The sequence below is a fragment of the Bos mutus genome, chromosome 4, assembly GCF_027580195.1.
Source record: "Bos mutus isolate GX-2022 chromosome 4, NWIPB_WYAK_1.1, whole genome shotgun sequence".
Lineage (NCBI taxonomy): Eukaryota > Metazoa > Chordata > Mammalia > Artiodactyla > Bovidae > Bos > Bos mutus.
Genome location: NC_091620.1, coordinates 58,191,841 through 58,217,608, shown reverse-complemented (window position 1 = coordinate 58,217,608; position 25,768 = coordinate 58,191,841). Strand labels below are relative to the sequence as shown.

Genomic DNA, 25,768 nt, shown 5'->3' with positions numbered 1-25,768 from the left:
GTTAATTTTTTTTTTTAGGGCATTTACATTCAGATTTTAGAAAAAGAAGAATACAAAACTCAATACTAAAAAAAAAATCTCAGTATTGCTCAAGTAAAACATCTCTGTGGGTTATAGTCATTGTCAATTTGAGACTCCTGGTGAGTTAATAAGGTCTGGCTTCTTACAGCTTTGTAAAGGACCATTGTATGGCACAGTTTCAGGGGATGCTATTTACAAGCTGAGCTTGGGCTCACCTGTGAAAGAGTGATTATTAGTTGCTGCTTTTTGGAAGCTTTAAGATGAGTGTTTACCTTCTGCTGTTTTGGCACCCATTCCCATCTTCCAGCTACAGCTGCAGTCTCAACTCCATAATATATCGTCATTTAGTGCCTTGGAAAGAATAGCAAGGTTAAACCTGGGTGCCTAGACTGTCAACTGAGTAAATTGAAAGAAGCAAGTACGGAGTGCCCCAAGGCGGTCATAGCATTGTAGATGACTGACTTCTCTCCCCATGCCCCTTGGCTCTGCCAGGGAAAAAGCAGAAACATCCATTCCAGCTCCCACATGCGTGTGTGCTAAGTCGCTTCAGTTGTGTCTGACTTGTCATGGCCCTAAGGACTGTAGTTCGCCAGGCTCCTCTGTCCATGGGATTCTGCAGCTCCCACAATATATACCTTTTATCTGTTGACCACTGTCCTAATTGCATTTCTTCTGTTTCCTTTCTATACACAACTGAGAATTGACAAGAGGGTTAAAATAAAGTTATTTTCAATTGAAACAAAATAATTGAACTTTCAAAATGTCTTCAGTGAAGTAGTAATTGTTTTCCTATTCCTAAGGCATTACATTTTTCAAAATAATTGTTATTTGCAAATACAATCAATTTTTGATTATCCATATTAATGGAAGGAAACATTGGTATGGATTGGCTAAAATGGCAAGATTATTCCCTGCTCCCTCCTTCTTGAATAGTTCTCATCAAGGCAGTCATCTTAACTTTCCTGCTGTGATGGTGCTACATTAGCCATAGTAAGTAGAAAACACAGCAACAGAAAAAGCCACAAACAGTTGTTATTTGCAAATACAATTGGTTTTTGATTATCCATATTAGTGGAAGTGGAGGTTGTAGAAGGAAATGATATTTAACATCCACCATCTAAGTGAAAATAATCCCCTGAAGTGATTTATAAAGAAGAAAACTCTTTGAAACCTTCAATTTGGTTCCAGGGATCTTACCTTTTAACCTCTGGAGGAGAAGACGCAGTTAGGAAAGATGGGGTGGGGGATTAAGTATGGCACCCCACTCCAGTACCCTTGCCTGGAAAATCCCATGGACGGAGGAGCCCGGTAGGCTGCAGTCCATGGGGTCTCGAAGAGTCGGACATGACTGAGCGACTTCCCTTTCACTTTTCACTTTCATGCATTGGAGAAGGAAATGGCAACCCACTCCAGTGTTCTTGCCTGGAGAATCCCAGGGACGGTGGAGCCTGGTGGGCTGCCGTCTATGGGGTCGCACAGAGTCGGACAGGACTGAAGCGACCTAGCAGCAGCAGCAGCAGCAGTATGAGTGAAGAACAGATGGTAAGGACTTGTAATTACTAGAAGAAATGTGTAGATATATTTGTAAAAAAATGATGTAAAAAACATACAGTAAAATGTCTTTTTTCATCTTAGCATATCAGAGCACTCCATAAATGTTAATCTTTTCAGTATTTTGAAACAACCCTCTTAGCCAATAGTGAAATGGATCTTATAGCTATTTATAAGAATCACTGTCTTAAGTAAGAGGTTTATTAGACATATAAATGTAATTAAGAAATTGAAGGATTGCCTTCTTTAAAAAAGTATTCTTTGACTTATTGATTTTTAGGACTCTTGCTCTATAGGAGAGAGGTAGACCCGATCTCTCAAGTTTTTCTTGTACACTGTGGTGCAGAATGTTTCTGTTTCTAATTTTTGCACCCATACTATATACTCATGTAAACATTGCAGTGTCTGCTTCATTTTCCTCATGTATATATTGAGGGGAATAGACTCAGTGATCCTTGAGAGCCCTTTCTAGGACCACACACCTAAGTTCCAGCCCACAAAATACTATGGCTAATCACTTAAAGATTCCATTTCATGTCATTATGTATTCAATTGTGTCATGCGTTTTGTTAAAATGTTTAACTATCTTTCCACATCATGTGTTAATCACAGAAAAGCTCAGCTTCTGCCTGCTGTTAACTGAAGATTCTTTTACTTCAGATATCAGTGCTTTATTAACTCAACCCATAACTGGCAAATATTTTGGTTTGCTGAAATTAACTTTACAAGTAAGTGGGATTTGTTTCTCTGCAAAACCTAGTGGAAAAAACCATTTCAGTGCAGTTCTTTCTACAATGTGTGTTCAGCTTGACAATTCTAAAGAATGCTTTTTAAACTAAGGTTACTGAGAAAGTAGCCTAACAGCAGAAATGGGAAGAGAATAACCAAGGAAATCAGGGTGTGAGCAAATCTATATTTTATATTAAATTCATGTGAATTTTACATTAAACTTCACAATGTAGCTTTAATATAGGAAAATGTAAATACCTTACTGACTGGCAACCATGTTTACATGAGTATGTAGTATGGGGGCAAAAATTTTAAATGTGAGAACCTGAAACTTAGTAGGAAGGTATTATACTTAACATTATTGGATTGTAAAATTAGCTCTCGTCACCAGAAGTCCAGCAGCATCTTGAGGGGAAAGCACAGACAAGGCACCTTCTGGAAAGGAGAGTAGTCATCAGGAAAGGAACTGTATACCTCAGAGCAGACAGGGGTTCCAACAGCTTGGAGACTGAGTACAAAGTCATAGTATTACCAAGCGCAGGCATATTGTCTTAGTAGTGATAAAACATTAAGAGTGACATAAACTTGAATTCTTATAAAAAGCTGTGTCCACGAGTGAAACAGTACCAGTTGAGAAAGCGAGCTGCAAGAAAGTTGATTTTTTAAAGGTATTTGATGTCTCTCAAAAAGACCTCTTCCATCATAACCATATTATTTAAGAGTTAGGATATTACTTGGTATTAATATATTCTACATCTGCCTAACTGGAAAAAAAAAAAGCTGTTCTGCTTATGTAATTAGAGTATCCTAAATATATTTCTTGAAGTAAATGAAAGTTAATGGTCTATGCTATCAAAGGTAGCTTGATAGAGTTATCATAAAATCTCAGAGGTATTTAGAGAAAAGAATTCTGACTTTTTTCCTGCATTGGAATAACATAATGCTTAACATTCTGTGGCATAGCATTGCATTTTCATTTATAGAGTTCAAATATTCAAAGTAAGTATCTCGATGGACCAACTTCATTATGAAGTGAAGTGAAAGTTGCTCAGTCGTGTCCGACTCTTTGCAACTCACCCCATGGACTATACAGTCCATGGAATTCTCTAGGCCAGAATACTGGAGTGGGTAGCCTTTCCCTTCTCCAGGGGATCTTCCCAACCCAGAGATCAGACCCAGGTCTCCTGCATTGCAGGCAGATTCTTTACCGGCTGAGCCACAAGGGAAGCCCAAGAATACTGGGGTAGGTAGCCTATTCATTCTCCAGTTCACTTCCCAACCCAGGAATCAAACTGGGGTCTCCTGCATTGCAGGCGGATCCTTTACCAACTGAGCTATCAAGGAAGCCCAACTTCATTATGCTAGGAAATAAATTCTGATTTTTTTTCTTCCTGGTTAGCAGACTTTATACAGCTAGGGTCACATGTGTAGGATCTGAGCAGGGATCATAAATGATTGCAGGGAGTTGTCTGGGCACTGTAGGCAACTGGAAACCAGATAGCAGTTGGGCTACAGTTTGGGTCTAGTGTATCATATCCTCAGAAATTGTAAGAGAAGATAGATAACTTGAATTTTATACAAAGTCTTCCAATTTGTAAATGTTGACAACTAATTTAAAGAAAAAAACAAGTTGTTCAAACCAATGAAAACCCGTTTGTGGGCCACAGTCATCCCTTGGGTTGCCAGTTTGCCACCTCCGATTGACCAGATCTATTATACATAAGCTTTGTTTTGAGGCCAGTGATAGTGTAACATAAAGATTTTTAAATGTGGTCCTCAGGAAATGCCTTGCTTTTGGAGTTTATAGTGAAAATGGAATAGGTAATTTATTGTTAGATTAAAATGCATGCATAATACATAAAATCACATTGTGTTCTAAAACAAGTGTTCGTTTTCCTTTTTTGGTAGAAATAACACCATTGGAAATCAAATACCTTCACTGATGATAATATGTCTTGATATAAAATTTCTTTGAGGCCATGTTTTAATTGTACTAGTATTAAGGTATTTTGTGTTGGTAGACCTCAAGTTGTCCAGACAATAAAGGGGGAGGGAAAAGCAAGCCTTCTTTAAACTATACTTCTCCTTAGGTGACACAGTTTTTTGCTGAGCAAATCACAAGCCTTTTTCCAGATTCATTAAAGTTAAAAGATTAGAGTTTAGTACCTCTCATAGTAGTTTTGTGTATTAGATTGGAGATGTAAGGTCATTTCTTAACCTAATATCAAGGAAGATTTTCTTACAGAGACGGAAACACCCCAATCAGATTGTGTGTCCTTGGAAGAAGGTATGACCTTGATGACTCATTGAAACAACACTTCATTGATGTGCCTTTGAAAACTTGCCTAACCTGCAATCTCAGGTTCTTATCTTAACAAATTCTTTTCTCCAGAACAGCTTGAATATCTACTTCTTCCTTGTAGGTAGCGAAAGAAGAGTTTGCAGTACTAATTTGTACTGTTTACAAATATCTTCTCTTGGTAGCATTTACCCTCTCACTCTCCCACTTAACATTGTATACATCCAAACTACCCTTAACCCTGAAGACAGAAGGGGCAGAAGGGGATTGAGGGGAAGGCTGTAGGTGACGGTTTTCTTTGTCCTCTATGTTCTTTCACTCATTCCTTCATTTAAGGCAGACTCAGTGTCTCGGATCTATTTCCGGGATTCTGCGTATGTAGAATATAATTTATCGAAACATTTTTCTTTGTTAAACTGCGACCAGATTATAATAAAATCTGTTTTACAGAAAACTGAGTTATTGGCAAATGCAGTTTCTCTTGCTCTCCACACTACTGTCAGTGTCTAAGTGTCAAATCTGATTGTGTCACTGTCCTTCCTGCAAAACTTTAGAGCTCCTCATAATTCAGGATAAAGTCCAAAACTTTTACCATGGCCTGCAGGTCTTTCATGTTTCCTGATCTAGCTCATGCTTAGGTTTCCAAAGTCAACGCTATACTCCCACAGCACCTTGTGCAGATTGTCTGTCATGAAATGTATCACTCTGTTATCATCCTTAAGTTTCTTTTTTTACCTTGACCACAAGACTAACCTCTTTTATAAAAGTGTGTTTTATTTATTTCAGCTGTTCCCAGAATCTGACAGAGATTGAAAATCTCAAAATCAAAATCTCATTTAGATTGAAAATCTCATTTAGATTGAAAATCTCGTTTAGTTCCTGGCACTAAATAAATGAGTTTCCTGGTGCCTGTCTAGCCTAAAATCTCTGTATTTCACTTTCGTTGCTTTGTGTATGCTTTTGACAATATTCTCCCCCTTTACCTGGAATATCGTCTGTTTCCTCTAGGGCCCCACTTTAGTTTACCTTCCTGTGTTTTCACAAAATTTTATTCATACATCCAACAGAGAATTATTAAACTATGTAAATTTCAGTATAATCTCTGTCAGTCTAATGGTCAGGCTTGGAATTAGATTCTAAAAGATTGTGAAATATAAACATAAACGCAGGGATTGGCAGAAAGAAAGTAACCTTAAAGATGAATGAATACAAGATGTTATTAATGGTATGCTAGAACTTCAATGAAATACTCTACAAACAGTAGATCCAAATTTGTGACTCGGGGTCAAGTTCATTGGGCACGTATGTTTCTTTGGGGGGACAGCTTAGTGTTTTTAAAAACATTGGTATATAAGGATGCTCTTCTATTTCCTCTGTTGTTTAGTCTCTAAGCTGTGTCCTGTTCTTTTGGGGCCTCATTGATTGTAGCCTGCCAGGCCCCTCTGTCCATGGAATTTCCCAGGCAAGAATACTGGAGTGGGTTGCCATTTCCTCCCCCAGGAAATCTTCTAGACCCAGGGATCAAACCCACGTCAGCAGACAGATTCTTGACTACTTAGCCACCTGGGAAACCCACAGTCATTTGGGAAATAGATTACAAAACAAGTTCTCTTTCTCTTTCTCTCCCTCCCCTCTTCTGCTCTCTGTGTCTATCTCTAATTTCATCCTCACACCAACCCTATTAGGTAAGTAGGGCAGAGATTTTCATCTCCATTTTGCTATTGAAGAAACTAAACCTGAAAGGTGAAATGACAGACCTAAGATCACGCAGTCAGTAAAAGGTAGGGCACCAGCATAAAACCAGATCTTTTGACTTCTAGTCTTTGCACAGTGTCATCAAGGCTTATATTGTGTTAGTGTCCCTGTTGTATATAGCTTTTCATTGAGTGACAGCTGCATTTGAAAAGGGAAATAGGTTTTTAGCACATGACTGTTTAAGTGGCTTTTGACTGATGGTGAGATTTCCAAATTGCTAAACAGCAACAGAATCAGAAAGTAAACCAAAAGTAGGTCATTCAACAGAGTGTTGAGATTTTTCAGAAAGTTTGCTGTATCATACAAGATAGTGCTGTAAGTTTTGTACAGAGATTTTTCATTTTCTGAATTAGTGGTTTAAATATTATACTGTGCTGTTTGATTACTATTTGTTTTTTAAATGATGGCTTTATGAAGATATAATTGACATGCCATGTAGTTAATCCATCTAAAGTGTACAGTTAAGTGATTATCAGTATGCTTAGGATTATGTAGTCATTATCACTATCAAATTTGAGAACATTTTATCACCTGAAAAAGGAAACCCTGTACTCATTAGAAGTGACTCACCATTTCTTGCCAACACTCTCACCCCCACCCAGCCTTAGACAACCATCAATCTATTTTTCTTTTTATGGATTTAACTGTTCCAGACATTTCAGATAAATGAGTCATACAATATATGGTTCATTTTGACTGGCTTCATTTACTTAGCATGTTTAGCATGTTTTCAAGATTAATCTATATCATAGCATGTTTCAGTACTTTTTATTATTGGATAATACTCCATATATATATTACATTGTATTAGTCCATTCATCAGTTGATAGATATTTAGATTGTTTCCACTTTTTGGCTGTTATGAACAACGCTGCTATGAACATTTGTGTCCAGATTTTTGGTGAACATGTTCTTGGTCATCTTGGGTATATACCTAGTATTAATAGTAGATTATATGGTAGTTGGTCATATGGTAGGAGATCAGAGATCATATATAATGGGTCATATGGGAACTCTGTGTCTAACCTTTTAAGGAAAACTTTTCCAAAATGACTGCACCATTTTACATTCCCACCAACAGTATATGATTTTCAGTTTCTCCACATCATCGTCAACTCTTTTCTTCGTTTTTTGTCAACTCGTTTTTATTTTTACAGCTATTCTAGTGGGTGTGAAGTGATATATCATTGTAGTTTTAATTTGTATTTCTCTGATGACTAATGGTGTTGAGCATCTTTTCATGAGCTTATTGGTCATTTGTATATCTTCTTTGGATAACTGTGTTTGTATCTTTTGCCCATTTTTTAATTGGATTATTTGTATTTTTATTATTGAGTTATAGGAATTCTTACTATATTTTAGATATGTCACTTTTCAGATACGAAATTTGTAAACTTTTCTCCCATTCTGTGCGTTGTCTTTCTGCTTTCTTGATGGTGACCTTTGAAGCATAAAAGCTTTTAATTTGGATGAAGTCCAACTTACCTGTTTTGTTCGTTGATGTTTTGGTGTCATATCTAAGAAACCACTGCCTAATACAAGGTCATGAAGTGTGTGCCTGTGCTTTCTTCTAAGAGTTTTGTGTGTAGCTCTAACATTTATGTCTTTGATACATTTGGAGTTAATTTTTGTATATACATTTGGAGAAGGAAATGGCAGCCCACTCCACTGTTCTTGCCTGGAGAATCCCAGGGACGGGGGAGCCTGGTGGCTGCCGTCTGTGGGGTCACACAGAGTCGGACACGACTGAAGCGATTTAGCAGCAGCAGCAGCAGCAGGGGTCCGATTTTATTCTTTTATTTATATGCAGTTATCCCAGCACCATTTCTTGAAACTCCTGGTCCTTCCTCTCTCTCCCTTCTTCCCCCTTGGCAAGCCCAAGTCTGTTTTCTCTGAGTCTGTTTCTCTTCTATAGATAGGTTCATTTGTGCTACATTTTAGATTCCACATATAAGTGATATCATGTAATATGGGGCTTTCCACATGGCTCAGTGCTAAAGAACCTGCGACTGCCTGCAATGCAGGCGAGGTGGGTTCAGTCTCTGGGTCAGGAAGATCCCCTGGAGAAGGAAATGGCAACCCACTCCAGTATTCTTGCCTGAGAAATCCCATGGATAGAGGAGCCTGGCAGGCTGTAGTCCATGGGGCCAGAGAGTCAGACATAACTTAGCGACTAAACCACTACCACCATATGCTATTTGTCTTTCTCTTTCTGACTTACTTCACTTAGTATGATAATCTAGTTGTTTCCATGTTGCTACAAATGACATTATTATTCTTTTTTATGCCCCAGTAGTATTCCATTGTATATATGTACCACACCATCTTTATCCATTCATCTGTTGATGGACATTTAGGTTGTTTCCATATTTTGGCTATTGTGAACCGTGCTGCTATGAACATAGGGGTGCATGTATCTTTTTGTCTTATAGTTTTGTCCAGTTATATTCCCAGGAGTGGGATTGCTGGATCATGTGGTAATTCTATTTTTAGTTTTCTGAGGAACCTCCATACTTCTTTCCTCGGGGGCTGAACCAACTTACATTCCCACCAACAGCATAGGAGGGTTCCCTTTTCTTCATACCCTCTCTAACATTTGTTATTTGTAGACTTTTAAATGATGACCATTCTGACCAGTGTGAGGTGGTACCTCATTGTAGTTTTGATTTGCTTTTCTCTAATAAGTAGTGGTGTTGAGCATCTTTTTATGTGCCTGCTGGCCATCTGTATGTCTTCTTTGGGGAAATGTCTATTAAGGTCATCTGCCCATTTTTCGATTGGGTTTTTGTTGTTGAGTTGTATGAGATATTATTTATATATCTTAAGATTACAACTTTGTCTGTTGCATCATTTGCAAATTTTTCTTCCATAAGTTATCTTTTCATTTTTTAAAAAATGGTTTTCTTTACTGTGCAAAAGCTTGTAAGTTTGATTATGTCCCATTTGTTTATTTTTGCTTTTGTTTCAATTTCCTTGGGAGACTAACCTAAGAAAATATTGGTATGATTTATGTCAGAGAACGTCTTGCCTAGTTTTTATGTGGAGTCCTTAGGGTTTTCTATTTATGGTATCATGTCATCTGCATATAGTGACAATTTTATCTTTTCCTTTCCAATTTGGATACCTTTTCCTGCATTTTCTTGTCCGATTGCTGCTAGGACCTCCAATACTATGTTGAACGGAAGTGGTGAGAGTGGGCATCCTTAACTTGTTCCAGATTTTAGTGGGAAGGCTTTTAGCTTTTCACTGTTGAGTATTATATTATCTGTGGGTTTGTCATAAATGACTTTATTATGTTGAGATATGTTCCCTCTGTTCCTGCTTTGGTAAGAGTTTTTAATCATAAATGGATGTTGAATTTTGTTAAGTTCTTTTTCTACATCTATTGAGATACATGTGTTTTTTGACTTTTGTTAACGTGGTATAACGTGGTTGATTTTGTGTATGCTGAACCGTCCTTGTGAATTGGGGATGAATCCCACTTGGTCATGGTGTGTGATCTTTTTTTTTATGTGTTGTTGGGATTTGGTTGCTAATATTTTGTTGAGAAGTTTTGCATCTATATTTATTGAAGATACTGGCTTGTAATTTTCTTTTTTGGTGGTGTTTTTGGTCTTGGTTTAGGGTGATGGTGGCCTCATAGAATGTCTTTGTGAATGTTCCCTCCACTTCAGTCTTTTGGAAGAGTTTGAGAAGAACTGGTATTAGTTCTTCTTTGTATGATTGGTGGACTTCATATGTGAAGTCATCTGGTCCTGGACTTTGATTTGTAGGAATCATTTTTTTTTTTTATGATTACAGATTCTATTTCACGTCTAGTGATCCATCTCTTAAAATTATCTTTCTTGATTCAGTTTTCACAGGCTGTACATTTCTAGAAAGTTGTCCATTTCTTCTAGGTTGTCAAATTTGTTGACATGTAATTGTTCAGAGTATTCTTTTATGGTTTTTTGTATTTCTGTAGTATCGCTCAAGATTTCTCCTTTTTCATTTCTTATTTTGTTTGGGTACTCTCTCATTTCTTCTTGGTGAACCTGGCTAGAGGTTAATTTTGTTTACCCTTTTAAAGAACCAGCTCTTGTTTTTGTTTTTCTATTGTTTTTCTATTGTTTTTAAAATCTATTTTATTTCCTTCCTAATATTTATTTTTTAAAATTTTATTTATTTTGGCTGTGCTGGGTCTTCATTGCCACTCAGGCTTTTCTCTGGTTGTGGCAGGTGGGGCCTGCACTGTGCGTGGGCTTCTCATTGTGGTGGCTTCTTTTGTTGCAGAGCACAGGCTCTGCAGAGTGTGGGCTTCAGGAGTTGAGGCATGTGGGCTCAACAATTGCAGTTCCCAGGTTCTGGAGCACAGGTTCAATAGTTGTGATGCACGGGCTTAGCTCCAAGGCATGTGGGATCTCCTCAGACTAGGAATTGAACTCACATCTCCCACATTGGCAGAAAGACTCTTCACCACTGAGCCACCAGGGAGTGTGAAGACAGTGAAAGTGTCAGTTGCTCAGTCATGTCAAGTTGCCTTGGTTTTCCAGTGCAAGGGCTACCTGAATGATAAGGATTTTCTAGGAAGGAGGGGTTATCATTATTATCATTGTTATTAAAAGCTCATTATCCCCTCCCTTTAGAATTTTGAAAGAAAGTGTTAGTCACTCAGTCATGTCCAACTCTTTGTGACCTCATGGACTGTAGCCCACCAGGCTCCTCTGTCCATGAGATTCTCCAGGCGAGGATACTGGAGCAGGTTGCCATTCCTTTCTCCGGGGGATCCTCCTGACCCAGGGAACAAATCTGGGTATCCCGCATCGCAGGCAGATTCTTTACTATCTGAGCCACCAGGGAAGCCCTCCCTAATCTTGATTATTTCCTTCCTTCTGCTGACTCTAGGTTTTGTATATTTGTCTTTTTCTTTTACGTGCCAGGTTAGGTTGTTTCCTTGAGATTTTTTCTTGTTTTTTGATGAAGGTCTGTTGTACTTTTAAATTTCGTAAAAGTTGTTTTGGTAGTGGTCCACCTCAGGGGGGGTCTTGCATAGATTCTGTTGGAAGGAGCTTGGTCAGTTAGCTGTGCAGTGGAGGCACCTTCTGTAAAAGGCCTGCCATAGCATTATAGTCAAGGGAGAAGGACCACAGCTGAACCAGTTATACAGGAATTGTTCACTCCTTCTTCCATATACTGAGTATATTCAGTACACAGAAAGCACAGTCACTCAGTCATGTCCAACTCTCTGTGACCCCATGGACTGTAGACCACCAGGCTCCTCTGTCCAGGGCATTTTCCAGGCAAGAATACTGGAGTGGGTTGCCATTTCCTACTTCAGGGGGATCTTCCCAACCCAGGGATCAAAACCACGTCTCCAGGGTCACCGACATTTGCAGGCAGATTCTTTAACCCGCTGAGCCACAGAATATATTAAAAGTACTGAATATTCAATATGCTGAAGGGAAATGGGGGAGAGATGAGGAGGACTCAAATCACTGATTATGCCTTCCTTTCCTAGTGAAAGTTCTTTAGGTCCCAGACCAGGCCCTGCCTAGGGGAGGTGAAAAATCTTTAATTAGATATATGATTTATGTTTTAAATTGGTTAAATTAACTTGAACTTTTTTTCTTTTAATACTTGAATGTTATTGGAAGTTAAAGAAATGGTAGAGATATATTTGAAGATAGGAAAGGGATATTCTGAATGGCAAACTGAAAGTGATGATTGGGGAATTCCCTGATGTTTGTTTGAATCTCCCACAAATAATATTGGGAGATGTAGTTTTCTGATTAACTTAAATGATATTAATGGAGAAGAGAGATTTTGACATGAAATTTATTGCCTCTTTAACATATTAACCATGTGAGGGTGTATGAAAGTTTGATTCCCAAAGTGGTATAGATATTGATTCTCTGAGCTCTAGGGGGAAAGGATGAACTTTCTTTTATTTCCTATTTTAAAAAATAAAAACTTGTGGCGAGGTGTGGATCAAAGGGTACCAAAATTCAGTTATAAACTTGGAATAAGTCCTGGGCATCTAAAATACAGCATAATGATTATAGGTAATAATAATATATTTTATACTTGAAATTTGCTAAGATCTTATGTTCCCACTGCATATGTGAGGTGATGGATTTGTAAATTAATTTGATTGTACTATTCATTCCACAGTGTGTGTGTATATATATATTGTCATCACATTGTATACCTTGAACACATCATTGTACAATTCCTAAAATGACATAGAAAATGTCATTTTCCTATGACATTTTTCATAGGAAAATGATTTTTTCCTATGCATATTGTAAACAATTTAAACAACTCCTGTAAAGTGCAAACAAACATCAGTGTAGCACATTACCCTTTCCCAAAGATGAACATCATATCATGTAGCGTTTGGGTGTATCCTTCCAGGCTTCTTTGTGCCTTTTAAAATTGCTTATTGCCTTTTCTTTTTTCCAAAGTTGAAATCATACTTGTAAAATCTTTGTGGCCTGTAGGAGGTTGCATGCTGCTGCTGCTGCTAAGTCGCTTCAGTCGTGTCCGACTCTGTGCGACCCCATAGACGGCAGCCCACCAGGCTTCCCCGTCCCTGGGATTCTCCAGGCAAGAACACTGGAGTGGGTTGCCATTTCCTCCTCCAATGCAAGAAAATGAAAAGTGAAAGTGAAGTCACTCAGTCGTGTCTGGCTCTTAGCGACCCCATGGACTGCAGCCTATCACGCTCCTCCGTCCATGGGATTTTCCAGGCAAGAGTACTGGAATGGGGTGCCATCGCCTTCTCCTAGGAGGTTGCATAATGAAGCAGAAATTGTTGTCACACAGAAATACTCACTGATGAAGTAACCACTGAACACTGCTGACTTGTCTCTTAAAACTTGAATTTATTCACCTGTCCAACCACTGTGTCTCTATGTTGGAGTCTAATGCAAATGGATTGGGAAGTCAGTGAAGGATATTAGAAATCTGTGTGATCACTGACAAATGTGTCTAGGTTGGACCAGTTGAAAATTAATAAAAAAAAAATTCTAGAGATGACCACAGGATGGGCACTTCAGTGAAGAATGATTGAATATGACATATTAAGCTAAGCTTTTGGGACCATCTGTGTAGCTCCCATGTAGGGTTGCTACCATGCTGGTGCATGTAAGTCGTGCAGTGAAAGAAAAAATGTGCTGTTGTATGTCATTTTGATAGAAAAATTACATCCCTTCTCCAAAAAGCTCCCACTATTTTTATTCTTTCTTTGATGTATGTAATAGTTGATAGGAACAAGGTTTCCCCAGTGTTGTTAAACTGCCAATATAATTTTTTAATCTTATATTTGTTAGAGTACTTTTTCAGGATAAATTTTCAATCAAATCTTTGTTCCCAATTATGAATATAAATGCATACTTACTATGAATGTGAATTCTTAGTTCAGTTCAGTCACTCAGTCGTGTCTGACTCTTTACAACCCCATGAATCGCAGCATGCCAGGTCTCCCTGTCCATCACCAACTCCCGGAGTTCACTCAAACTCATGTCCATCGAGTCAGTGATGTCGTCCAGCCATCTCATCCTCTGTCGTCCCCTTCTCCTCCTGCCCCCAATCCCTCCCAGCATCAGAGTCTTTTCCAATGAGTTAACTCTTCGCATTAGGTGGCCAAAGTATTGGAGTTTCAGCTTCAGCATCAGTCCTTCCAATGAACACCCAGGACTGGTCTCCTTTAGGATGGACTGGTTGGATCTCCTTGCAGTCCAAGGGACTCTCAAGAGTCTTCTCCAGCACCACAGTTCAAAAGCATCAATTCTTCGGTGCTCAGCTTTCTTCACAGTTCAACTCTCACACCCATACATGACCACTGGAAAAACCATAACCTTGACTAGACCGAATTCTTAGTAGCCTTCTATTAAGTACCATTTGTTGGTGATAACTAGGATCACCTGTATTTAAGTTTTTCCAAATTCTCTAGACTGTTTTATATCTGCTATAATAGTAACCAGATAATAACATTTTCCTACTGAGTAAGCATATACTAGAAAAGCTAATTTTTCCTAAATTAAGTAGATACTTTTAAAAACTTATAAGCACAAGTTATAATAAAAATTTTCTTTAGCTTTTGTTTAGGTCTAAATATAAGTCCAATATAGAAGTACCACTTCTGTATCTTATGTAATTAAGGCAAAATTTCTCACTTTCTTCTAACACTGGTATATTGATGATTAGTGACCTTTAGGGGCTTCCCTTATAGCTCAGTCAGTAAAGAATCTGCCTGCAATGCAGGATACCCAGGTTTGATTCCTAGGTCGGGAAGATCCCCTGGAGAAGGAAATGGCAACCCACTCCAGTATTCTTGCCTGGAGAATCCCATGGACAGAGGAGCCCGGCAGCTACAGTCCATGGGGTCACAAGAGTCGGACTCGACTTAGGGACTTAACTACTAACTACTACTCCTACTAGTGACCTTAGACCAGTGTATGCAAATACCTTAGCTAATCTAGCGCCGAAGAACTGATGCTTTTGAACTGTGGTGCTGGAGAAGACTCTTGAGAGTCCCTTGGACTACAAGGAGATCCAACCAGTCCATTCTGAAGGAGATCAGCCCTGGGATTTCTTTGGAAGGAATGATGCTAAAGCTGAAACTCCAGTACTTTGGCCACCTCATGCGAAGAGTTGACTCATTGGAGAAGATTCTGATGCTGGGAGGGATTGGGGGCAGGAGGAGAAGAGGACGACAGAGGATGAGATGTCTGGATGGCATCACTGACTCGATGGACGTGAGTCTGAGTGAACTCCGGGAGTTGGTGATGGACAGGGAGGCCTGGCTGCGATTCATGGGGTCGCAAAGAGTCGGACACGACTGAGCAACTGAACTGAATCTGCTAAAATGGGCTTTTAATTATGTGCTAATTTGTTCTTTTAATTATCCTGGTTATCAGATAAGTAAATCAGCCTCTGGGTTATTTGCTGTGTTCCCATTCTCTGAGACCCTTCTAGCTTTCTACTGTGCTGGTGAATCACCTGGGAAATGTTAAAATGCAGATTCTGATTCAGTATGCACGCATCTTGGAGGCAGGCAAAATTCTGAAGTTGAAACCAGTTTCCAGGACAATTCAATGCTTCTGGCTTTTGGACCAAGGTTTTCCCAGGTGGCACAGTGGTAAAGAATTCTGCCCACTCCAGTACTCTTGCCTGGCAAATCCCATGGACAGAGGAGCCTGGTAGGCTGCAGTCCATGGGGTCGCTAGGAGTCGGACACGACTGAGCGACTTCACTTTCACTTTTCACTTTCATGCATTGGAGAAGGAAATGGCAACCCACTCCTGTGTTCTTGCCTGGAGAATCCCAGGGACGGGGGAGCCTGGTGGGCTGCCGTCTATGGGGTCGCACAGAGTCGGACACAACTGAAGCGACTTAGCAGCAGCAGCAGCAGCAGCAGTGGGGATATATATGTTTACTTACAACTTGTAGTGCCTGAGCTTTACTGTACTTTTTGTGTTGAGCCTGTCATCTACAGTGGTGATATTTATAAAGAATGATGACATAATGGTGGTGATTACAATGCTGATGTAATAATTGACATGTATTGACTACTTGTATCTGCCACTGTGCTTTACAGAGGCTGGTAGTTTTTCTCAACAGAACCATGAAGTAGACATTATTGTAGTTATCCTCATTTACTAATGAGGAGGCTTAGTAATAAGTAACTTGCTCAGAGTCACACAGCCAGAAGGTGGCAGAGCCAGGATATCAGCTCAGGTAGTGTGACTCTAGAGGTTGTACTTTTCATCTCTTTACTAGTCTGATGACAGCTAGAAATTTTAGACTTAATATAACAGGTGTCTGAATTTTCTAGCTTCTGTCACCATTCATATAAGATATATATGTGAATTTTCTAGATTTTTTCCAGAAGATCTTTCAATAGCATTTTCTATTCTTATGTTTACCTTTTTGGTGGCTTTCCCATAGATGCTCATCATCTGTGATTTTTTACGAATTTTCTTACTTTTCTTAGTCTTTCTGTATATTTCTGTTTGCAGAAAAAGATCCCAACGTTCATATTCTTTTCATGTGAAAATTTATGAAGAATGAAAAGTAGATAGTACCCTGCCCTGAATGATAGATACAAAGTATTTTTAGTAATATTGAGACTGTGTTTTCTGTCAAAGGAGAACATCAAGTTCTATAGGATCATCATAGAAGAGTGGTTGATTCTTTTGTGTGTTCTTAAAAATTGGAAATATTTTTTTCTTTATCCAAGTGGTAATTATATACTAGTGATTAGTCTGGAAACATACCTTCTGAGTTCTGCAAAACCACCAGATGGTCTCAGAGAAGCCAAGAGAAACTAAGAACTCAGCCTGTTAGATACTGACAGGTGTGTAGTGCTTGAGCCCCTTTATCCCATGCTAAGAAGTATGTACATAAGTGTTTTGTAAAAACTTGTGAAAATGAGTGAAAACTCTTCAGGATTAGAAAAATGTGCTTAGCTACAATTTAATTTGTAAATCAGTAAACACAGAACAGGTCATGATAAGCATATAGCTCAGTACTCACATCAGTAATCGGAGACAATTTACTTCATCTCTGTTTCTTTTACAGTCCATCAATATTATGGAACTGACTTTACAAAAGTATGGAAGTTATGAAAAATTTGAACAGGCCACCGGTGGTAGCCTGCTATCTAAAACTCGAATCTGGAGTCATGTTAGGAAGTACATGATGAAAGAAGGCTGCATGGGTGAGGTATGAAATCATGAGTGAACATGATGAGCTGACTGAACATTGTAACTCTCAGTGAGTGCTACGTGTTTTTCTTTTTTTTTTCCTGCGGGTTATGTTTTCCCAACATTATTTTACTCATTAAATAAGTCATCCAGATTTCTAATTAAATATAAGTTTAAGTTTTTGTTGCATTGACTTGTGTTCAGTTTATTTTTCCCCTTATTACCATTTTTGTGTAGCTTGTTGGGAGTATATGAATTGGTTTAGGAAAATTATTAAGGAAGATATTTGCCACAGCGGCTTTTTTTTATTAGTGGCTGGTTCCTAGTGTTCAGTCTCAAAATAAGCTTTGATCTAGCAGTGACTAGGACTCTGGCTCCTGCACCTTCCTTCGCATCGTTTCATCCCAGGGACTATATTGGAGAGCAGAGCAGAGGCACAGTTCCAATTCTTTGTGTCTTCCGCATAGCTGTCTACTTTTCTTTCAATCTAGTAAAGGTTCTTGAGTTCCCAAAGCTCAAAATTCCAAGGGTCAAAGCGATTCTGCATTTCAGCTTCTTGGTTTCTTGGTATAAACAAAAGAAAAAGGTGTTAATTTATGGGTCTGTTGTTGTCTGTGAAAACTTTCTCCCCATGCCTTCTGTGTTTCGTCGTGTGTGTGTGTGTGTGTGTGTGTGTGTGTGTGTGTGTGTGTATTTTAACTTTTGCTTCTTAGATTGTAGTTCATCTCACTGAGGACCTGCTTTCCCGAGCTTCCATGACAGTAGTAAATGGATGTCCGACGCTGACCATCAATGTTTCCACTGCACGAGAACACTGGCTGGAAGGAATGCTGAGGCATGAAATAGGTAGGTGACTACCCTTCTCCACTTATTCAGTTGTAATAATAAATTACCTCAAGCACCTGTTTTTTGTAATGTTTTTTTTCTTAGTAATATTTGGCAAAAAGTGATGAAATTGTTAGGTGTCACTTGAACTTAAAGTGAAGATATTAGTGTCTCATTTCAAATTAAGTTTTTTAGGGTACTGTGTAAATGGAGAGTCATTTAACTCCTCTGGATTTCAGTTCACGTTTCCCTGGTGGCTCAGACGGCAAAGCATCTGCCAGTTCACCCCCCTTCAACTGAGGGAATGACCTCTGAGATTCTTTTCAAATATCAAGTTATAATTCTTCTCTTAAAAGAAAATAAATTTCCTTAAAAGTTATACCTCTTCTAATGAGAAATACAATCCTTCTGAAGGCAGTGTCCTCAGTCAAACCCAAAGGCATTAGGGTCAGGCCATTTTCTGCTTTGTTTTGATTTGTTACATACACATCAATTTGGTTTTAGAACTGTTGGTAGAATCTTTTCTTGGAGAAGAATTAACATGAGAATGCATTTCTTGCTTTTCATGTGCCTTATTTTCTCCATAGGCACACATTATTTTCGAGGTATTAACAACCTTCAGCAGCCATGGAACAGTTGGACTGGCCGTAAAAAACTTGAACTAAAGCCAAATAACCCCACAGAGGAAGGACTGGCAAGTATTCACAGTGTCCTGTTTAGAAAAGACCCCTTTTTATGGAGGGCTGCCCTCCTCTACTACACTGTTTATCGTGCCAGCCAGATGTCTTTTTGTGAACTATTCAGAGATATTGGCAAGTTTGTCAAGGACCCCAATACGAGATGGGATTATTGTGTACGAGCCAAGAGGGGATGGACTGATACCTCTCAACCAGGTGAGAGTGCCTTAACTGTAGATTTTGTGATTAATGGGTAACTTGTCTATTGATTTTGGTCACATCCTGCTCTTCCCATCATTGAATCCACTCACCTTTGAAAAATTAAACTTTTGTTACTTGAGGTCAATGCTGATTTTCCCACACCACATTTTGTTAGCATTATTTTGCTCATCTCTTAAGAAAAATTTCAAACCTACAGAAATTGGGAAATAATGATGGAATGAACACTTACTCTGGATTCACTAGTTGTTAACATTTTTCCATTTTTGCTTTCTGACTTTAAAAATAGTATTATTGAGATACATAGTTCATCCATTTTAAATATACAGTTCAGTGGTGTTTATAATGTTCATAGAGCTGTGCAGACAGTACCACTGTCTAATTCCAGAACATTTCATCACCCCAGAAGCAGCTCATCCCATTAGCAGGCATTCCCCCTCTCTTTCCCCATTGTTCCCAGCGGTAAAAACCATTAATCTACTTTTGTTAGTTTTGCCTGTTTTGGATGTTTCATGTACATGGAATCACATGTGATGCTTTGTGGCTGGTTTCTTTCACTTAGTGTATTTTTAAAGTTCGTTCGTATCGTAGCATGTATCAGTATACCAGCCCTTTTTACTGCTGAATAATGTTCCCGTGCATGCATATGATGCATTTTATTTATTCTTTCACCAGTTAATGGGCATTTTGGTTGTTTGCATTTTTTGGCTATTATGAATAATGCTATCATGAGTATTTGTGTACAAGCTCATATTGCTAATTCTCCTGAGTGTATACTTAGGGGTGGAAATTTGGGCTTATAGGTAACTCTGTGCCCAACCTTTTGAGGAACTGCCAGTGTTTCCAAAGTGCTGCACCATTTTACAACCCCACCACAGTGGATGAGGATTTCTAGTACACCATATCCTCCAAAACACCTACTGTCTTCATGTTTTAATTACTATTATAGCCATACTAGTGGGTATAAAGTGGTTAACTCGTGGGTTTTCTGCTGGCTAATGATATTCAGTATCTTTTCATGTGATTATATGTTATTTGTATATTTTCTTTGGAGAACTGTTTAGATCATTTGCCCATTTTTAATTGGTTTGTTTGTCTTTATTCTTGAGGTAAGAGTTTTTTTTGTATAGTATAGATACAAATCTCTTACCAAATAATGAAATATTTTCTCCTGTAGTATGTCTTTTCACTTTCTTGATGCTATTCTGACTTTGTTTTTACAGTGCCTTTTTTTTTAATGTGGGCCATTTTTTAAGTCTTTATTGAATTTGTTACAATATTGCATCTGTTTTTTTTTATGTTTTTGGAGCTTTGGCAAGAGACACATGAGTCTTAGCTACCTGCCCAAGGATTGGGCCCACACTCCTTTCATTGAAAGATGAAGTCTTAACCACTGGACAAAAAGGGAAGTCCCCTCTTTGTGACTTTTTAAAGAATTATTTATTCATTGGTTTGTTTTGGCTACACCGCTCATTCTTGTGGCTTTTCTCTAGTTGCAGCGAGTGAGGGCTCCTGTCTGGCTGTGGTGTGTGGGCTTCTCATTGCGGTGGCCTCTCGTTGTGGCACACAGGCTCTAGGCACACGGGCTTCAGGAGTTGTGGCTCATGGGCATAGTTGCTCCATGGCATGTGGGATCTTCCCGGGACCAAGGAGCGAATCCATGTTCTCTGCATTGGCTGGCAAATTCTTAACCACTGGACCACCAGAGAAGTCCTCTCTGTAAATTTTTAAAAGCAAATTGTACACTTGACATCTCATTCCTTAAGAACTTAAGCATGCCTCTCCTAAGACTAAAACATTCTCTTCTACTTAAAACAGTATCATTATCACACTTAAGAAAGTGAGTTTTAATTCAGCAGTATCAACTCTTCATATACCGTATTTAAATATTCCCAACTCTTCCAAAAGTGTCTTTTACAGGTGTTGAAAAAAAATCTAGATCTAATCACTGTTCATGCATTACTTTTGGTAGCAATGTCTCTTTAACCACTTTTAATAGGGAGACACCTTGGACATTTGTTTTTTGTTTCTTGTCAATGTTTTTTTTTTTTTTCTAATTTATTTTTTAAGATATATTTTATATTGAGTATACAGAGGAGCCTGGTGGGCTACAGTTCATTGGGGTCACAAGGAGTTGGATATAACTGAACAACTGAGCACATACACACAGTTGATTAACAGTGTTGTGTTGAACGTGTACAGTGAAGTTGTTTAGTTACACACACACACACACACACACACATATATATATATATATATTCTTTTCCAAGTGCATCACCCATTTAGGTTACTACAGAATTTTACCACAGTTCCCTTTTCTACACAGCAGCTCGTTACTGGTTATCTGTTTCAAATATGGCAGTATGGACATGTTAATCCCAAACACCCAGTTTATCCCCGTCCCCTACCGTTCTCCTCTGGTAACCAGAAGTTTGTATTCTAAGTCTGTGATTCTGTTTCTGTTTTGCAAACAGATGCAAACTTTATTTGTATCGTTTTTTTTTGATGCACTATATAAGCGATATCAGATCTTTGTCTTCCTCTTTCTTCACTAAGGATGAGGATCTCCTGACCTATCCGTGTTGCTGCAAATGGCTTCTTTTTAATGGCTGGGTGATACATACCACTGTACACATGTGCCTCTGCTTTATTCATTCCTCTGTCAGTAGCATATTGGTTTCCTCCATTATTATAAATAGCACTGCGGTGAACACTGGGGTACACGTATCCTTTACCCATAGTTTCCCCAGATATACGCCCCAGAGTCGCATTGCTGGATCATGTGGTAGCTCTAGTTTTAATATTTTTGAGGCATTTCCATAATGTCCTCCATAATTTACCTTTTGCTGTACCAATTTACTTTTCTCAACATCCTCTTCAGTATTTATTGTTTATAGATTTTTTTTTTAGTTCAGTTCAGCTCTTTTATTTTTTATATACAGGAGATCGTTCTAGATCCATGTCTAGTAGGTTTTTGATCATGACCATTCACATTAGTGTGAGGTGATATCTGATTGTAGTTTTGATGTGCATTTCTCTGCTAATTAGCAATGTTGAGAATCTCTCCATGTGCCATGTAGCCATCTGTGTGTGTTCTTTGGGGAAATGTCTGTTAATATCTTCTGCCCATTATTAGATTGTGTTGTTTGTTTTGTTTGATATTGAACTGCGTGAACTCTTTGTATATTTTCAAGATTAATCTTTGGAAATATTTTCTCCTGTTGTGTGGGTTGTCTTTTGTTCATGGTTTCCTCAGCTGTGCAAAAACCTTTGAGAATAATTAGATCTTATTTGTTTCTTTCAATTTTCATTTTCATTTGAAGTCGATTTATCAGTATTCTGTTAGTTCACGTGCACAGTAAAGTGATTCAGTTATACGTGTATATGTATCTCTTCTTTCCCAAATTCTTCTCGCATTTAAGTTTTTAGAGAATATTGAGCAGAGTTCACAGTGCTATAGAGCAGGTCCTTCTTGGCTATCTGTTTTCAGTATCAAATGTATTATAAGTCTCTAACTCCCAATTTGTCCCTGCCCTCCATCTTTCCCCTTTGGTAATAACCCTCAGTTTGTTTTCTAAGTTTGTGAGTCTGTTTTTGTTTTGTAAATAATTTCATTTGTATCATTTTTTTTAGAGTCTGCATATTAGCAATTTCAGGTGATATTCGTCTTTCCCTATTGACTGACTTCACTTAGTATGAGAATCTCCAGGTCCATTCATATTGCTGCCAACGGCATTATTTCATTCTTTTCTATGGCTGAGTATTATTCCATTTGGCATGTGTATCAGATCTTATTTACCCCTTATTCTATTGATGGAAAAATAGGTTGCTTCCATGTCAGTTACTAAACAGTGCTGAAAACACATTGGGGTGCCTGTATCTTCTGAACTGTGGGTTTAGGCAGATGTGCCTAGGAGTGGGATTGCTGGAGCATGTGGTATCTCTAGTTTTAGTTCTTAAGGAACCCGCATAGTGTTATCTATACTGGCTGTACCAGTTTACATGCCCAGCAATAGGATTCAGTTTTTTCCATACCCACTCTAGCTTTTATTGTTCATAGATGTTTTGATGATAGCCGTTGTGACTGATGAGAGATGGTATCTCATTGTAGTTTTGATTTGCATTCCTCTGGTAATTAGTGATGTTGAGCATCTCCACATGCCTCTGAGTTCTGCATATGTTCTCTGGAGAAATGTCTGTTTAGGTCTTCTGCCTGTTATTTGATTGCATTGTTTGCTTTTATTGATACTGAGCTGCATGAACTCTTTGTACATTTTAATGATTAATCTCTTTTTGGTTGATCCTTTGCAAATCTTTTCTCCCATTGTGTGGGTGATCTTTCCTTTTGTTTTAGTTTCTTCAGGAGTGCAGAAATTTTCATTTTATTTAGGTCCTATTTGTTTCTTTTAATTTTTCATTTGAAGTATAGTTGATAAACAATGTTGTTAGTTTCAGATATGAAGCAAAATGGTTCCTTTATACATACGCACGTATCCATAGTTTCTCAAGTTTTTTTTCCCCCAGATTATTAGAGAATATTGGCACAATCGCTGTGCTGTACAGGAGGTCCATCTTGGTTATCTGTTTTCAATAATGTAGGTTATATATGTCAATCCCAAACTCCTAATTTATCCTTGCCCTCCACCTTTACAATTCAGTAACCATATGTGGGCTTTCTAAGTCTGTGAATCACTTTCTGCTTCATGAATTATGTCACCTCTATCAATCTTACTTAGATTCTGCATGTAAGCAACTTCAGATGATAGTTCTCTTTCTCTGTTTGACTTACTTCACTTAGTATGACAGTCTTCATGTCCATTCAAGTTGGTGCCAAGGGTATTATTTCATCCTTTTCAATGCCTGAATAAGATTCCTGTGGAAATATGTACAACATCTTCCTTATACCTTCTTCTGTCAATGGATATTTAGGTTACTTCCATGTAGTGCATGGGATCATAAGAGTTGTACATGACTTAGGGACTAAACAATGAAAACTTAACGTTTGTCATTGTAAAGAGCACTACGATCAACACTTGGCTACCATTATCATTTTAGACCAGGGTTTCTGCCAGATATATGCCAAGGAGTGAGACTGATGGATCACTCAGTTCAGTTCAGTGCCCAGTCATATCCAACTCTTTGCGACCCCATGAATCGCAGCACACCAGGCCTCCCTGTCCATCACCAACTCCCAGAGTTCACTCAAACTCATGTCCATTGAGTTGGTGATGCCATCCAGCCATCTTATCCTCCGTCATCCCCTTCTCCTCCTGCCTCCAATCCCTCCCAGCATCAGGGTCTTTTCCAATGAGTCAACTCTTCACATGAGGTGGCCAAAGTATTGGAGTTTCAGCTTCAGCATCAGTCCTTCCAAAGAACACACAGGACTGATCTCCTTTAGGTACCTCTATTTTTAGTATTCAGCTGTGAAAGTGCTGCACTCAATTTGACAGCGAATTTGGAAAACTCAGCAGTGGCCGCAGGACTGGAAAAGGTCAGTTTTCATTCCAATCCCAAAGAAAGGCAATGCCAAAGAATGCTCAAACTACCACACAATTGCACTCATCTCACACGCTAGTAAACTAATGCTCAAAATTCTCCAAGCCAGGCTTCAGCAGTATGCGAACCGTGAACTTCCAGATGTTCAAGCTGGTTTTAGAAAAGGCAAAGGAGCCAGAGATCAAATTGCCAACATCCTTGCTGGATCATTGAAAAAGCAAGAGAGTTCCAGAAAAACATCTATTTCTACTTTATTGACTATGCCAAAGCCTTTGACTGTGTGGATCACAATAAACTGTGGAAAATTCTGAAAGAGATGGGAAGACCAGACCACCTGACCTGCCTCTTGAGAAATCTGTATGCAGGTCAGGAAGCAACAGTTAGAACTGGACATGGAACAACAGACTGGTTCCAAATAGTTTGAAAAGGAATACGTCAAGGGCTGTATATTGTCACCCTGTTTATTTAACTTATATGCAGAGTACATCATGAGAAATACTGGGCTGGAAGAAGCACAAGCAGGAATCAAGATTGCCTGGAGAAATATCAATAACCTCAGATATGCAGATGACACCACCCTTATGGCAGAAAGTGAAGAGGAACTCAAAAGCCTCTTGATAGTGAAAGAGGAGATTGAAAAAGTTGACTTAAAGCTCAACATTCAGAAAACGAAGATCATGGCATCTGGTCCCATCACTTCATGGCAAATAGATGGGGAAACAGTGTAAGAGTTTATTTTTTGGGGCTCCCAAATCACTGCAGATGGTGATTGCAGCCATGAAATTAAAAGACACTTACTCCTTGGAAGGAAAGTTATGACCAACCTAGATAGCATATTGAAAAGCAGAGACATTACTTTGCCAACAAAGGTCCATCTAGTCAAGGCTATGGTTTTTCCAGTGGTCATGTATGGATGCGAGAGTTGGACTGTGAAGAAAGCGGAGCGCCAAAGAATTGATGCTTTTGAACTGTGGTGTTGGAGAAGACTCTTGAGAGTCCCTTGGACTGCAAGGAGATCCAACTAGTCCATTCTAAAGGAGATCAGTCCTGGGTGTTCTTTGGAAGGAATGATGCTAAAGTGGAAACTCCAGTACTTTGGTCACCTCATGCGAATAGTTGGCTCATTGGAAAAGACACTGATGCTGGGAGGGATTGGGGGCAGGAGGAGAAGGGGACGACAGAGGATGAGATGGCTGGATGGCATCACCGACTAGATGGATGTGAGTTTGAGTGAACTCAGGGAGATAGTGATGGACAGGGAGGCCTGGCGTGCTGCGATTCATGGGGTTGCAAAGAGTCGGACATGACTGAGCAACTGAACTGGACTGAACTTCCATTTGTTTCTGCAGAGTGGCTGCTTCAGGATTCCATTGCTTTTAACAGGGTAGGAGGGTTCCTTTTTCTCAGTGTCCCTCTCCAGATTTTATTCTTTGAAGACTTTATGGTGGTGGCCATTCTGAGTACTGCCAGGGGATATGTCTAGTTGTCCTTTTGATCTACAATTC

General features: G+C 38.8%; 2 protein-coding genes across 2 annotated transcripts in view; one reads left to right on the top strand and one right to left on the bottom strand.

Moving 5' to 3' along the window:
- The window catches only part of MATCAP2 (microtubule associated tyrosine carboxypeptidase 2), a 57,162-nt gene that overhangs the window by 19,500 nt on the left and 11,894 nt on the right, over window positions 1-25,768 (top strand). The window contains exons 3-5 of the mRNA XM_005889102.3: window positions 16,919-17,062; window positions 17,757-17,889; window positions 18,456-18,761. Of these exons, the coding sequence (XP_005889164.3) occupies window positions 16,919-17,062; window positions 17,757-17,889; window positions 18,456-18,761 (583 nt within the window). The remainder of the gene's footprint in view (window positions 1-16,918; window positions 17,063-17,756; window positions 17,890-18,455; window positions 18,762-25,768) is intronic.
- The window catches only part of EEPD1 (endonuclease/exonuclease/phosphatase family domain containing 1), a 176,073-nt gene continuing 170,511 nt past the window's right edge, over window positions 20,207-25,768 (bottom strand). The window contains exon 8 of the mRNA XM_070369527.1: window positions 20,207-20,481. Coding sequence (XP_070225628.1) covers window positions 20,303-20,481 — 179 coding nt within the window. The 3' untranslated portion in view covers window positions 20,207-20,302. The remainder of the gene's footprint in view (window positions 20,482-25,768) is intronic.